Source organism: Bos javanicus, chromosome 7, assembly GCF_032452875.1.
Source record: "Bos javanicus breed banteng chromosome 7, ARS-OSU_banteng_1.0, whole genome shotgun sequence".
Lineage (NCBI taxonomy): Eukaryota > Metazoa > Chordata > Mammalia > Artiodactyla > Bovidae > Bos > Bos javanicus.
In genome coordinates this window covers 45,752,042-45,768,872 of record NC_083874.1, presented here as the reverse complement: position 1 = coordinate 45,768,872, position 16,831 = coordinate 45,752,042, and the positions used below count along the sequence as shown (strand labels likewise).

General features: G+C 36.1%; 1 protein-coding gene across 2 annotated transcripts in view; it reads right to left on the bottom strand.

Moving 5' to 3' along the window:
- Positions 1 to 5,674: 5,674 nt before the first annotated feature.
- The window catches only part of SEC24A (SEC24 homolog A, COPII coat complex component), a 74,702-nt gene continuing 63,545 nt past the window's right edge, over positions 5,675 to 16,831 (bottom strand). For both annotated transcript variants that reach the window (XM_061423528.1, XM_061423529.1), the window contains 7 exons: positions 16,610 to 16,720; positions 14,409 to 14,584; positions 12,898 to 13,035; positions 10,984 to 11,088; positions 10,581 to 10,673; positions 8,928 to 9,031; positions 5,675 to 8,646 (listed from right to left, as the gene is read on the bottom strand). In XM_061423528.1, coding sequence (XP_061279512.1) covers positions 8,532 to 8,646; positions 8,928 to 9,031; positions 10,581 to 10,673; positions 10,984 to 11,088; positions 12,898 to 13,035; positions 14,409 to 14,584; positions 16,610 to 16,720 — 842 coding nt within the window. In that variant the 3' untranslated portion in view covers positions 5,675 to 8,531. The remainder of the gene's footprint in view (positions 8,647 to 8,927; positions 9,032 to 10,580; positions 10,674 to 10,983; positions 11,089 to 12,897; positions 13,036 to 14,408; positions 14,585 to 16,609; positions 16,721 to 16,831) is intronic.

Sequence of the window (16,831 nt, the reverse complement as noted above, 5' to 3'; positions counted from 1 at the left end):
CGGGCGCGCTGCCTGTCGGGACCAAGCGCGAGATTTGCGCCGCCATCTTGAGTGAGGGCATCCTTGGCCGCTCTAATTCCTCCCACCTGGGCTGGTCCTCAATGCTCCTCCCCCGCCACCGGGCCCCGTTGCTGTTCACTCGGAGGTGAAGAAACCCGGCATCCAGTCTGACCCACTGGAAACGTGTGATCAAGGAATAGACTCCTCCTACATGATGCCAGGAAGCAAAATGGAGTCTGCAGTGGCAGGCAGTGGTTTCCAGTGACCTTCTTCGGGCTCGCTTTGAGGCGTCGAGAATACGTAACTTCGAGAGCGACGCTTTATGCAGCTTTGTCGCTGGGATTTGTTCTTAGTGCTGATTCCTCATCTTCAGCAGCGCTTCTACCAAATGCATGCCTGTTTTGATTAAGACTTTCCCAGTGAAGCCTTCTCTGTCCACTCTATGTTGTCGTCCCAATTCAACACTCTGTTCTCCTTATCTGCCCTTTGTCCTTAACAATTATAACTGACTCTCGAGCTGAATGTACTTTTATTATCTGCTTCCCACTTCGTAAAACATAAGCTCCATGAAGAAAATCACTGTGTTCTTGCATAGGGCTACAGCTCTTAGAACAGTGTGGGCCCTCAACAGGAGTGCCTTATCCATTACGCCATGTTGACAGCATACAATAGGGGCCCAAGAAAATGTTTTAATTTGAATTTTTTATTGAAGCAAAGATTGTGTTAGTTTCCAGTGTACAGCAAAGTAATTGGTATATATATATATATATATATATATATATATATATATATATATGAAAGTATTAGTCCTTCAGTCCTTTCCAACTCTGTGTAGCCTGCCAGGCATCTCTGTCCATGCTATTCTCCAGGCAAGAATGCTAGAGTGTGTAGCCATGTCCTTCTCCAGGGGATCGTCCCTACCCAGGGATTGAACCTGTGTCTCCCCCGTTGCAGACAGATTCGTTACCATCCGAGCCACCATATGTATGTATATATGATGGGCTTCCCAGGTGGTGCGGTGGTAAAGAATCTGCATTCCAATACAGGAGACAAGTAGGTTTGCTCCCTGGGCGGGGAAGATCCTCTGGAGTAGGAAATGGCAACCCTCTCCAGTTGCCTGGAAAATTTTATGGACAGAGGAGCTTGGCAGGCTACAGTCCATGGGGTCACAGAGAGTCAGACACAACTGAAGCAACTGAGCATGGCAAGGCCAAAGGGCTCTGGCATAGCTCAAGAAAAATTTCCCCCGGTATCAGAACTTTACAAGGGCAAGTCCACCTCCATTTAAAAAATTTTTGTGTATGTTATTTTTTGCTTTTCCTTTATAAATCTTTAATTTTTCCACCATTTAAAAAAATTTGACCACTCTACCCCATGCCTAGCATTGAGAGCACTAGATTAAGTTTACCTGAATAGTTGCACAAATTTTTCTTTTAGAGGAAGTGTCAAAACTTGGCATTTTCAATGAGTTTTATAAAGATATAAAACTATTTAGGCTTCTTTGGTATGTACACACATATACATATATACTTCCCTCTATTCTTTTTAAAATTATTCTTTTCCATTATAGTTTGCTATAAGATACCAAACGGAGAAGGCAATGGCAACTCACTCCAGTACTCTTGCCTGGAAAATCCCATGGATGGAGGAGCCTGGTAGGCTAAGAGTCCGATAGACTGAGCGACTTCACTTTCCCTTTTCACTTTCCTGCATTGGAGGAGGAAATGGCAACCCACTCCAGTGTTCTTGCCTGGGGAATCCCCGGAACGGCAGGGCCTGGTGGGCTGCTGTCTCTGGGGTCACACAGAGTCGGACACGACTGAAGTGACTTAGCAGTAGCAGTAGCATAAGATGCCAAATACAGTTCCCTGTGCCATACAGTAAATCTTGGCTGTTTATCAATTTTATATATGAAAGTGTGCATCTGTTAACTCCATTACTTTCAATTTATTCCTCCCCTGCCTTTTCCTCTTTGGTAACCATAAGTTTATTTTCTTTGTTTGTTTCTAAATAAATTTGTTTAGTTTGAACTTGTTTTAAATGAGAAGGAAAATGTAGTGATAATTTATATATAATGATGAATCCAGCCTGGATGGTAGGCATTATCATACTGACACAGTCATTAAGTATAATTTTAAGTGTGCTTTTATAGAGGAAGGAGCCCACAAAAGCAAAGTACCTACAGCCCACAAAAGTCGTAATGCAGCCCTGGTGTGCAGTAACGACTAAGTGAATGAGTAAATGAGTGAACTGAATCCCTGTCGGCTCTTGAGAGGATGCCATGGTCAGATCCCATCTGAGGCTGCAGAGGGTGAAGCAGCCCAGTGTGTCCCCTGCAGTGTCCCCTGCAAGGAAGCCTGCTACATGAGCTTGCTCCAAGTCAGGAAGCCCGTGAAACCCTGACTAGATAGAAGGTAATAAAATACTGTTTTAAACTGTTCAGTCACTTGACCCTGTCCCAGACAGAGAAGGATTTTGAAAAAAAGTGTAAAAACAAACGGCAATGTTTTTTTGGATTCAACAAAAAAGGAGCTCAAGTATAAATATTGAAATTGAACATTTCCTCTTTGGATGATAGCTGAATCTCCAGGAACATGCCCTAGTTAGTAATTTTAAAGCGTTAGAAAAGGTTTCCTTGCATATCTGTTCAGATCTACATCTCTGAGGCCCAGACTGTGCTTTTAAAAATTCTACAATTGAAATAATTAATTCCTAGTAATAAATGTGCAGAAGATAGAGTCCTGATGAGTCAGGATCAATTACAATTTGGGGACTTCCCTGGCAGTCTAGTGGTTAACACTCCACTTCCACTTCAGGGGGTGTGGGTTCAATTGCTAGTTGGGGAACTAAGGTCTCATGGCAAAATAAACAAATACAATTCCAGGGTAAACGGGTTTTTTTTTTCATTTGTGATAGCATATAGACACCAAGTTAATATTTTGATTTAGATAGATGTGTTGATGTATGATGCTGATGAAGTCAGCTAAGAATTTAAAGGGTCAAGATTTCATATTACATGCTTATTTCTGGGAAACTATTTCTCTATGAGGTTTCCATAGTTACTAAGTTTCCTAGTGCTTCTCAGTGGTATGATTCCTTGCTAAATGATGTACATACTTAATCTTGTCTCCCTTACTTTACAAGGGCAAGTCCACATCCATCTTTAATTTTTATATGTGTTATATCTTGATTTCTTTTCCTTTAAAAATATTTAAAATCTATGTTTTTTCCCCATTAAAAAAAAATTGACCAATTTTACTCCATGCCTAGCACTGACAGCACTAAATTTACCTGCGTAGGTGCACAAATGTTTCTTTTAGAGAAAGTGTCAAAACTTGGCATTTCAATGAGTTTTATGTAATTTTTATTTGACCCTAGCATTGTTAAGGTAGGTAATATTAATACTTTATTGACTAACTGTAGCTACAAAGCTGAACAGATTGAGTCATAAGTAATAAAATAATTCAGATTCTGGGGTTAAAAGTTGGCAGTAAGTTCATGCTTGGACACCTCTCTACTACACACAGCAATCAGTAACATTTAAAAACATAAAGGGAAAAAAATAGGACCTCAAAAACAAGAGAAACATCTCAGCAGATCTGAGTATGTGAAACATAGCACAGTGTAGCTAGACAGGTGCCTGTTGGGCTACAGATCCAGAAACAGGCAGTGATGGCACAATCTATGTGTAAGAGGAACTCAAAGTGTTCCACATGAGACATTGGGATGGACAGGACAAACTCACTGCTTGAGGTCTGTCTGTGCCTGCTAAGTCGTGTCAGTCGTGTCCCACTCTTTGCAACCCTATGAACTGTATAGGCTATACCTGCAAGGCTCCTCTGTCCATGGGATTCTCCAGGCAAGATATGAGGTCTGCCCTCCCTGAAGAATATTCAAAATATCATTTTCTATTGGATTTCAGCTTAATAAATAGAAAAGCAGAAGACAGGGCTGTTGATTTCCCACTGTTGGTGACTAGAGTGGTGATATCCTCAAATCACAGCATAACAGGAGCCCTGAAACATCACCAATAGCCCTGGTTTTTGGAAAATGCAACTAGAAAACCCACAGACAGGGAGACAGAAAGCTTGGACAGAGAGAGATGTGCTAAACTGAAAAGAATAACCCTCTCAATCAAATGAGCCTGCTGATACTGCTACTGCTAAGTCACTTCAGTCGTGACCGACTCTGTGCAACCCCATAGACGGCAGCCCACCAGGTTCCCCCATCCCTGGGATTCTCCAGGCAAGAACACTGGAGTGGGTTGCCATTTCCTTCTCCAATGCATGAAAGTGAAAAGTGAAAGTGAAGTCGCTCAGTCGTGTCCGACCCTCAGCAACCCCATGGACTGCAGCCTTCCAGGCTCCTCCATCCATGGGATTTTCCAGGCAGGAGTACTGGAGTGGGGTGCCATTGCCTTCTCTGCAAATGAGCCTAGAAATCCAAATTCTGAGAAACATGAAAAACAAACATTCTAACAAACATTTAAATTCTGCCACCCAAATTAAAAATCAGAATTGGAATTCACTCCAGAATTTTATGTGTGTTAGTTGCTCAGTCGTGTCTGACTCTTTGTGACCCCATGGACTGTAGCCTGCCAGGATCCTCTGTCCATGGGATTCTCCAGGCAAGAATACTGGAGTGGGGCCATTTCCTTCTCCAGGGGATCTTCCCAACCCAGGGATTGAAGCCAGATCTCCTGTATCACAGGCGGATTCTTTACCGTCTGAGTCACTAGGAAAGCCATCCCCAGAATTTTATAGAACAGTTTTAATATATTACTGAACAAAATAGGCAGAAATTAATCAAAAATGTTACACAAATATAAAATTCAGTAGATGAGATTAAGCTTCAAGTGGACATAGTCACAAGCAGAATTAGTAAAAACATACATCATAAAGGAATTCTGAAGGTAAAGAATAGAGGGAATAACCGAAGCAAAAACTTAAAATAACTTTATATGTCAATTATACCTAGTTTTTAAAAATAAAATTTTAAAAAGCCAGAATTTTCTAGAATTGAAAGTAGACAAGGATCTCCAGATTAAAGTGTGCACTGAAAAACAAGCAGGATAAACAATAAACTCAGAGTAGTGAAACTACTGGGCTTTCCAGGCAAGTCAGTGGTAAAGAATCCTCCTGCCACGCAGGAGACACAGGTTTGACTCCTGGGTCGAAAAAATCCTGTGGAGCAGGAAATGGCAACCCACTCTAGTACTCTTGCCTGGGAAATCGCATGGACAGACGGCTACAGTCCATGGGATCAAAAAGAGCCAGACACTACTTACTTAGCAACTAAACACAACAACAACTATTACAACTATAGCATATTAAGGATAAAAGAAAAATCATAAGAGCTAACATTATCTTTCAAATAAAAATTAGACTTACAGTAGGCATCATATCAGTAACAAAAGGGACACAAATAGAGTAGTACCTTAAACATACTGAGAATTAAAAAATAAACCATTTAAAACCCTTTCAATCTAGAATTTTAAACCTAGCTGTTCTTGAAGAGTGAGCATCTAGAATTAGGATTATGAAATCCCAGATTCTGACATAGGTTTAAAGCCTCTTCAACAGTATTTTTCCATTGACTTAATTTGGATGTACAACATAGAACTACTCAGTGACTGTCAAGTTATTCATGTCAATTTAAATACATAACCACAGTATGAAGCTCTTTCAATTAACTTTATTGAATAGCCAAATCGATAAGTTAGCACAATTCAAACGATTATTTGCATGGGTTACAAATGACTTTTTCTTTTACAGGAAAAAAACAGTGAGAATTACAAACTGTAAAAAGGAAGACATCTTGTCTCTAACATTTCAGAGAAGCAAGATTTAACACAGCACATTGAAGACCAATACAGATTTGAATTTGAAAACAAGAATTTAATGTTACAATATTATACACTACTTTACAAAATTAAAATTTCTACATAAGGATTCTACTTGTAATAGTTAACAAAATCCTGAAATCACATTTGGTGGTCCCCTAGATAACAGCTGTTATGCATCTTTGATTAGAAGAAAACTCTTTTATTCTAATTATTGTAAAACAGTCTATTAGACTCAATACATTACATTAAATTAAAACAATGAAATATAGGCAAACTAAATAAATGGTACAGCTTGAGTGAAGTATTAATGTGCCAGACTTACAGAAATGTTATTTTAAAAATCCTAGAAATTAGAAAAATAGAGTACTTTTTATGGTAGAACTGCCACTCAGATTTAAATACCAAGATTGCCCTTGTCAATTACTTTAGTAGTTGTAGATCTGTAGAAAATTCAAGGATCTTTCATAATTTATAACTACAATAAAAAAAATATGGCATAGTGTAAATATTAGTTGCTTTACATCAAAAAGTAATACAAGATGAGATAGCAGGTAGTGCCCTACTTAAAAAAAAAAAAAACTAAAGTAACACATTCAATATTGCAAAAAATAATTGCTTAATATCAATATCTCCAAAAGATTCATTCATTCCCTCATTACTGGGAGAACAAATATTGTGAATTCTTAATAAAGTTATGTTTTTTATGACCTGGCTATTATAAAATTATTCTGGATTGCACATGTTATGCAATATCTAAAATAATTTTTTTAAAGTAAATTTGTGAAATATACCAACAAAGCATGTGGTAATAACAAGAGTCATATCCACTTAGGGATGAAAGTGAGGCACGAGGAAGATTACTGTCCCTAGGAGCACAAACTTTCCCCTCTGGAAGATTTATTACTACTATTAAAAAAGGACCTACAATATCAACATTTAAAATTCACATTATGAACAGAATTTTAGTTATTTTAAGAAACATCAGTGCATAATAATGACTCTCAGTTTCTTTAGAGGAGGGGAAAATAGAAATGTATTCTAATTAGCTATAATTTGAGAATTGCTTCCTAATAAAGGAAGCAGCTTTCAAGAAAATTTCCAGTTCAATGTATCACTTGCAAACTGAAAATAAACCTTAACACTGCTTCAGGGAGATAATATTTTTATAGAACACAATTATTCTGATCTGGCTGGCAAGCAGTAGTATATACTCTAGTGGGACCTATTTCTTCCCTAACCCAAAACGATTCAGTTAAAGTCAGCTCATATTGATGTAAACCTGAAAGTTACTATTTCACTGGTGATCATGTAAGATCAAGATTGTAAACACATTTTTCTAATCCATTAAAACAAAGAAACAAAAATCTTTTCATCAAGTACTACTCATGAACAACTTTTACTTCAAAATATTCATACAAGACAAAATGAATCTGTGAAAACTGGACCAAACTCTTTTTAAAGATATTCTATCACACCACCTTAAATATACAGATGTATAATTTCCCTATTTGTAAACAAAATTCACTTAATAGTTTTTACTATAATATTTCTCTGGCCAAATCAAAAAGCAGTATCTTGAGCATGTTCAGAAATCAAGTTTCTTTTATCATCTCCATATATCGGATTTGTGTGATCTTAATATTCACTAAACCAAACAGTGGCATTCGTGCTTTATTAAGTTTTAATGTTAAGAATAAATCTTATGAGCAACTTCCAATTCAATTATAAAACTCCTTAGAAAATGTTACTGATGAATTTGAGACAGCATTTAAGAAATCTTTAATTTCTTTCATTCATACTCATTTCACCAATATAATGCTTTTATATTATACATCACAGAGCAGAAATGTACCAAATAAAACCCACTTAAAGGATCAAGATAACTAAGTTTCTCATCTCCCTACTATTGCCAGTCCCAGCGTATTTATGAAGACAGCTCAGATTTTTTTCACTGCAGAATAAGACAGTGTCCAACCAAGTCTTCTGCAGTCAAATCAGAAAACCACTTAAGAGTTTTCACTCCAGATCAGTGACTTTGTTCTTCAAGTATACAGAATACTGACAAAGCTTGACTGTATCACTTCATATTCTTCTCAAGCTAGACTAGAGTTGATTTACTCTAGTTTTAGTTAACATGATGATCCTTTTTCTTCCTTAAAAAAAAAAAAAAGCAAAACTCTGGGGGATGGATACTAGTTTTCCAACATATGATTTACTTCAAAAATCTTTTTATTTTAAAAAGATCATTATCAATGGATTTGTAACTTCCCCGCAACATTTAATCTTGTGAGGTTTTAAATGTAGCAGCCAAAAATTCAGAAAAAAAATGAGAAATATACATTTGGAACACAGAAGTCTTTATTTTACAAAATGCACTTTGCCTCTGCGATACTGTCTTATTTCAATCCATAACAACTCAAACATAATTGGCAGCAAAGAATAAAGGTCATTTGTGTGATCAATCATATGCAGATATATTTTGATTTGAAAAATACAGTATTTCAGAGTTGCATGTTTGATTCTCCGCTGTGTTCATTTGCTACAGTTTGTTGAAATCACAGTGAGAACATATAATCATCACATTAGTCCACAAACCTAACAGGAAAGGAAGGTATTACACACTTTCAGGTGTTCTGTGTTATTGTGACTTTCCTTTGAAATTATTAAGTCGAGTATCTTCATTTGTTCATTTATTCACTTGCTGTTGTATATGCAAGAGGAATTCATAATATGACAATGCAGATTCTGTTCGGTCTTCTACCATGTTTTGAAGGAAGTTTGCTTTCATCGGACTCTCATCCCTTAGGAATAAAAGACAAATATTTATAATATTAGACAAAATGTAATAGTAAAATAAACAGTGGACTTGTCACAAAGCTTTGACATCTATTTTGCTAATAAATGGATATAAAGCATAACTTAATACTACTAACTTGTACTATTTATTGAAAATACAATTTTTTTTTCTATATCCTTCTAAAGAGTTTGCAATAGGTTACACATACCTATGATTCAACTCAAAGGTTTCCTTGCAAAGCCAAGCAAACTGCTTTAGTATTGACAAATGACAAATTCAACTTACCTTATTACATAAAGTATTGGGTAAAATGGTCTCTGCTCTCTAAGCCAAGAGATGAAAGCTATTGTTCTGGCAGATTCTGGTGTATCAAGTTCTGGAAGGTCTGTCTATTAAACAAAAACCAGCAATATACAACTTATTCTAAATTATCATCTATAATACTTTTCAAACTTTATCTTGTATATGAATCACCTGAGGATCTTACTGAACTGCAATTGATATAGGAGGTCTAGGGAGGAGCCTAAGATTCTACATACAACAATTTTCTCCCTACCCCTAAAGGGTAGGCAGACTTTTTAAAGGAACAGATAATAAATATTTCAGGCTTGCAGGTCATTTGCTCTGTTGTAACTTCTCAACTCTGGCACTGTTCCACTGAAGCAGCCACAGACTATATACTGTAAGTAAATGGACATGGCTATGCTCCACTGATAGCAACCCACTCCAGTACTCTTGCCTGGAAAATCCCATGGACAGAGGAGCCTGGTAGGCTGCAGTCCATGGGGTCGTGAACAGTCGGACACAACTGAGCGACTTCACTTTCACTTTTCACTTTCATGCACTGGAGAAGGAAATGGCAACCCACTCCAGTGTTCTTGCCTGGAGAATCCCAGGGACGGGGGAGCCTCGTGGGCTGCCGGCTATGGCGTCTCACAGAGTCGAACACGACTGAAGCGACTTAGCAGCAGCAGCAGCAGCATGCTCCACTGAAATTTTATTCACACACAGGTGGCAGGCCTCCTTAGGCCTAGTTTGTCAGACACTGATCTAGAAGAATATGCTACCTCTTATCTTCTGTTTATTATGACATCTAGAATTAACTGATCCATTCAGACAGTTATTACAAATATAACAATTTCTTATCTCATTACCTACAGTGCCTAGTCACCCAGATCAGCCATTAAGCTAATGCTTATCCTAGATAGAACCCTTTGTCTTTTAAATACATAAATCTCCTAATGAGTTCTATAAATGAAGTTAAGCCCATAAATATGACCAAGATGCGGACATAAAATATATTCCAAAGTTGGTGACAAACTAGTTGAAACCCAAAAGTATGACATGAAATAAGACCATGTTATAATTAATTCTAACTTTAAAATTCACAATTATCCAAATGTTACATAGATTTAACATGTGCTTTCTCATGTGTTGTTTCAAGTATTCCTCCATAGGGAACAGCGCTCTTATTTTTACAAATGAGGCTTTTAATGACTTATTCAAGGTTACAGAGTGGGTGACAGAGTCCAGTATTACATTCTCCAATAATCAATATAAATCCAACTGATATTGGTCACAAGTCGTTGGCTTGTGTGGCAGTTAGCTTAGTTCTTATTCTAAAGCAGCAGTTAAAGGGACTCTGCCAAAGAACAATGAAATCACTTGCAAAAAACACAAAACAGAGAAACAGAAGAGCCCTAACACTAATGCCAACTGCTGCCAACAGCAGCAAACTTTTTTTGGCCATTAACTACGTTCATTACTTTCTCACTGAAATAGTATACACGTATAAGAGCAAGCAAGTCAAAAATGCAGAATAACCTAAAGAATGCCTCTAAAATACAGTTATGATTTCAAAATAGGATGTTCATGTTTTTGCCATCATTTGAAACGCCTTTTAAGCATACCACAATCACTATAATTACACAATCTTACCATGGTCTGTGGAATTAATGCATAGTTTTCAACTCCTAGAACTTGGCTGAGAAAATTCTGTCCACAATTTCTTCCAACCCAAAGCATTAGTACCTGGAGAGAGGAAGAAAATTATTTTGAGATACAGCTTAACAGTGAGATGTTGACTTAACCTTTAACCACTGACTGTGTTTTAAAAGATCAAAAAGGGAAGTTAGTTTACTGAGACTGTATAGGCTCCAACTAAAGTAATGATAACTACTATTTACCATGACAGGACATTATATGCTCCGCATGCAAGGAGACTATGGAGGAGAAGGCGGCAAATACAAAACTATATAGATTAAATAATACATAATCCGTTAAGAGAGAAACTAAGAGGAATGAGGGTAGTAGTGTACAGAGAGAAGTCAAGACTACTCACAGAACCTGCATCCATGAGAAAGGCCCCATCCCTGCTCAGCTTCTCCACTGAAAGCTGAAGAATACGCGGCTGAGGTATAGTGCGATCATTGATGCTGATTGCTCCCTTAAAAATTTAGCAAAAGATTAAAGCCTTTTAGATATAACTATTAGGGAGCCACAATTAAATAATAAAAAGAAATTTAATGAGTGTTACCTTTGAGACCTTGGAATTTATTTAGGTAAATCACAATTATTCATATTTAAACATTAAGATGAGGAGGAAATATGTATCGTTTATCTAAACAAAGCCATCGTGATCCCAGTCAAGCCAAATTACTCTCTGATCTTAATTTATTATTTTAAAAACGAACACAATAAATGTAATTAGTACTCATGTATCCTGATTAGATAAATTACATTAGTGACATCCAAATAAAGTCCGGAATTTAGTTAATGATAACAGATGATTGTGTGGTTTAGATCATATATACATCCTGATGTAAATCTAATGCAAATGAATTTTCTAGTTCTCTTCAATTTAACATTTATTTAATAAGTCCAGAAATGGAAGTTTCTCAGTTATCACTGACTATGATACTGCTATCTAAAAATATACACCTTTAATTATTCGTAACTATACATTTTTGACCAAAATTTGATTTAAATACTAAAACTTGGTATTTAATGAATCTTATCTAAGGGAGAAAGTAAATAAAATACTGACCTATCAAGAGGTACTACCTTCAGAAGGCTTTAGCTCTACTAGGACCTATTAATTACAGCACCTTAAGACCTCTGGCCTTAGGGCATGTGGGGAACAAGAGAGCCTACAGCCCAAATACAGCCAATCAGAAATTAATGTGAACTAAGAAAAGAAAGCCTTGTCCTTCTCTGGTAGTAAAGATGGGAAGCTATCAGTGGCTCTGTTTTCTAGTCTTATACAAAAGGCTGGTCTGAAAGAATGAAGCAATACAGAATCGATGAATTTGAGTTAGGCCTGAGTTAAGTTAGACCCTAGCCTTTCCTGTGGTTTGTGTTTGAGTGCCACATCAGTCAGTCCCTTCTTTCCTAAGCTCACTTGCAAAAGAAGAGTCCTGATAAATATACCACTGAAAATCTTAATAGTGCTTGTCTCTGAATGTATGTACTATGAGTGATTTATTTTTCTCCTAATGGTCTCCATATTATAGACATCTAACATACTGCATTTGTATTTTTATGTTAATTTGCCACTTTTCAATTTGAGACAAATACAGGTCCAGTTAGTTGAACTTGTCAAACACAGAAGTAATCCTAAGTCATTATTTTTGTAATACAAATTAATAATGCCATCAACAATTTTCATTTGCTAAAAAGTTATCTCCTTCATATATGCAAGGTACCTTAAAATATTTAAACTCAAACATTTCTAACCAAAGTATTACTTCTAACATATATATCCTAACTTGATTACAATGTATTATAGAAAGATTATGGTTTAACATTTTCATGGTTGCAGCTTTAACTCTAGTAAACTTCCCATCAAAGGAAAATAATGTTATAACTTGGACAAATATTTTCTTTTCAATTCAAGATTATTATTACACTAAACATTGACCTGGGCATTCAAGTGTAATTTCACACTGGATACTCCTTTCAGATCAACCTGTTTAAATAAATAAATCATAGGTTGCTCGAGTCAATTTGACAATGTCTTCATTTATTTAGATCTCTCTAAAGATTCATCTGAAACAAACAGTAAAGTTTATTACTTTAATAACTTAAATAAAAGTACTATTTTCAGGAGCTTCCCAAAGCCAAAATTTCTTTATATAAGAATAAAATGAAAAGCTTTAAGAAAGAAAACACCTTTCTTCATTTCTTCAATGGATTCAATACAATTAGCCTTATAAATGTTCAAGTAAAAGTGAATAAAAAAATGAATCAATCTTACCTCATCTGAGAGATTGTCAACTCTATACAAACTGGGATGAGTTGTGAGCATAAGGTAAACCAAGGGCTGATTTTTCACTTGACACATAGCAAAAATGCGTTCATCTAGACGTGCATTTGTCCCAGTCTGAAATGATTTCTATAACAAAAAAATATACCCATCAGAAAAAAGGTATTTAACAAATACATATAAAATTTTGCAAATATCAGCTGTTAAAAGAATAGCTTCAAACAGAATTAACAAATTTACTGTCACTTGTTCTTACAAAAATATATCTTAATCAGTCACACACATCTATTAAATTGTGGCTATATCCTTACCTAAAAGTCTTGACAAATTAATTATCTGACCATGGCAAAATCATTCAATCTCTCTGGCATCTCCTTCCTAATCAATGAAATAGATCTAAACATCCTATCTATCATAAAGCAATAGTAATATAAAAATCTAAATAACAGGACAAGAAGGATAAAGTTACATTGCAGATGCCAAAAAAAAGGCATATGAAGTATGAAGAACCAAATATCTAAGTATTCTGTAAAAGCTGAGAAACGATGAATGGTGGTTAACTATCCTCATTTCTCCCACAGCTAGAGAAATTAAATAATGTATAATAACAAAGCTCACAAATCAACGAAGAAAATTAGTAATTTGAAGACAGCTACTTAGTAGAATAGAGTTAACAAGTAATTGTCAGTTTCAACTGGAATATTAGCTCCATGAACACTAAATTCAGAGATAAGGTTTTGGGCATTTCTATTGATGGAAAGGAGTAGAAAGAGGCAGAGAGATAACAGCAATGAAACTTTGCCTTAAAACAAATGCACTGACTGTAAATAAGGAAGATTAGAAAAGGCTGTTAAAGAAAGAATACTATAGGAAATGAAAGATGTTCCATTTATTCATTCAAAAAACTAGTTACTAAGTGCCTATGGGCTTCCCCTGTGGCTAGGCTGGTAAAGAATCTGCCTGCAATGCAGGAGACTGGGCTCGATCCCTGGGTTGGGAAGATCCCCTGGAGAAGGAAAAGGCTACCCACTCCAGTATTCTGGCCTAGAGAATTCTATGGACTATACAGTCCATGGGGCACAAAGAGTTGGACACAACCGAGTGACTTTCACTTTCTTTGGTTCTATCTGTTCTGGGGTTCTACACTTACTATTCAGAAGCAGTAATTATAAACTCTGTCATCTAATATTTCACACCAGAAAGCCTGCAAATTACTGATGTTTTATTCCTTATGCATGACATTAAAGGTCACCTATCCTCAGGCTAAACTAAAAGGAAGTGCACCATGTGCATGCCTCCTCTTCCAAGTTTTGTTTCTCCTCACATACATCCTCCAGATCCTTTAGGTAGCTAATTTTTTGTATTTTTTCCTTTAGGTAGTTAATTTTTTGTATTTTTTCCCACAGTTTATAAATTGTTATCTATGAGAAAGAGGTTCACAGGACAAAAATTTTGGCTGTTGACACTTTCACCATGTTAGTTTCTGATTTTGATTCTTTTACCTGTTTAAGGAGAGCCAGCACAAACAGTGGGAAAAGCCGAAGAGAGAAAGGAACCATGAGTCCAGGCTGCTGGTTACTTAGGGCTGAAGAACGATAAGCTGAAAGGGAGTCTATGACGGCATTCACTAGGGCATCACGAGCATCACTCAGACTGGCTGTCACAGACCTGTCAACAGCTAAAAGAAGTTGAAGTAGGGACAAAGAGAAAAAAGACAGAAGTTTAGTTACCCCACTGTTAAGGACAGAAAAGCTTTTTTTTAATTATACAAATTTTCTCTCAAGTTATTACATACACAAGGAACCAAACACAGCAGTTAAAAGCACATACTTTGGAGAATCAAACCAACCTGTGTTGAAATATTGTTTTGCTATTTCCTGCTGCTGCTGCTGCTAATTCACTTCAGTCATGTCTGACTCTGTGCGACCCCAGACAGCAGCCCACAAGGCTCCCCTGTCCCTGGGATTCTCCAGGCAAGAACACTGGAGTGGGTTGCCATTTCCTTCTCCAATGCATGAAAGTGGAAAGTGAAAGTGAAGTCACTCAGTCGTGTCCAACTCTTAGCGACCCCATGGACTGTAGCCCACCAGGCTCCTCCATCCATGGGATTTTCCAGGCAAGAGTACTGGAGTGGGGTGCCATTGCCTTCTCTGTGCTATTTCCTAGCAGTATGAAAATCTGGCAAGTAATTTAACCTTTATGAGCCACAGTATCCTTATCTGTAAAATGTATACATTGGAAATACAAATGGAAAATTGTATTTCACCAAATCTAAGATGTTTTTAATTGTAACCTATCATTTTATGTATCACTGAGAAAGAAGACTGCAATTAAACACACATGCTTCTTTTGTAGCACATGCTTTCTTAATACAGAGAACTTTTATATTTATTCAAAGAACAACTAGTTATTTAGATGATCTTCATCATCTGTTATGCTACTCTATTTTAAGCTTTTCTATATACCCCCAAAATTTTTCCAAAACCAAAAACACTGTAGTTCCTTTGAAAACTTCTCAAACTATAACTAAACTCTATTCATGTGGTATCAAAAATACACTCAATGAAGTGACATTATTAACTGCTATGACCAAATTTATATATAAGCAAAAAAGAATGAAGACTACTATTACCTTAACTCAAGGATTTTGACAAAATGTGAGGGGTAAAAAGTACATATTGGGATCAACCAAATTTAGTAAAAGAACTAATACTTGTTGTGAAGATTTTTTAAAATTCACAAACACTGCCTGATATATAGTTGCTGTTGTTAATAATAATAAAGATATAATAATTACACTGTTACAAAAATCTACTAGTTCAACAATATATAAAGGCAATGAACCTTCAAATTTCTTAGGTTACAATTTTTAACTTTTAACATATGAGACTAAACTGAAGTTAATTATTTACCATGTTACATTAAAGAACATTTTTTTCCCAATAGGCAATTCAAGAAAATAGGTAATTATTCCTATTACAGGCATTTGAGTTTGAAGCAAATCGATGACTGAATTTGAAGCAAATGGACTCACTGGCAGTCATCCCTGAAGGAGAAAGGGAGCAAGAACCAAGATGACATTAAGCTCTATGGTTTTGCAAAAGGGATCCAAAAAGAAAACAAAACAAAACAAAAATTCAAGAAGGCAACTCTGAGATGGAAAACATTAAGTAAAACATGGTATTTAAGTCCCTAGCAGGTAGATTGTGAGGCAGAATATAGTTTGTATGTACATGTCTGTATGTGTGTGTGTGTGTGTGTGCTCAGTTGCTCAAAAAACAGTTTTGTGGTAGCCTAAGGCCATTGAGGGAAGAAGAGAGTAAGCAGTAACTTAATGAATGGGCATGAGGTTCATTCAGGGGTGACTGAAATGTTCTAAAACTAGACTCAGGTGATGGCCGTACGAATCTGTATACATACTCATGGATGTATATATGGAGTTATATACTCACATGGGTTAAGTGATAATTATATCACTTATATCTCAACAAACTGAAACTAATTTCAATAAAGCTGTAAAATTTAAAAAAGAAAAAAAGATCAGGTTATCTGCAGCAGACCCATTTATTCAAATAGTTACTTGGCAGGCATACACTGAATCTAAAATACTGAAATTGTAAAGCTAATTAAAGGAAAATACAAGTATATAGATTTTTCAAATGTTACTACTTGTAATATGTTTACAATAGGTAATAATTCTTACCCATATTGGCCAATAACCCTGAAATTGCTTGAACATCAGCTCCAAGAAAGACTTCATTTAAAGTTGAAACTACCGGCAAACACAAAGTATGAACACGAATTCTTCTTTCGCCTTTGGAGAAAACATACAAATAATAGTGAAGGACAACAATATTAAAAAAAAGTTTGTATTAAAGTTACTCAGAAAAATCACTTCAATCTGGAACCAAACAGGATTATGTGT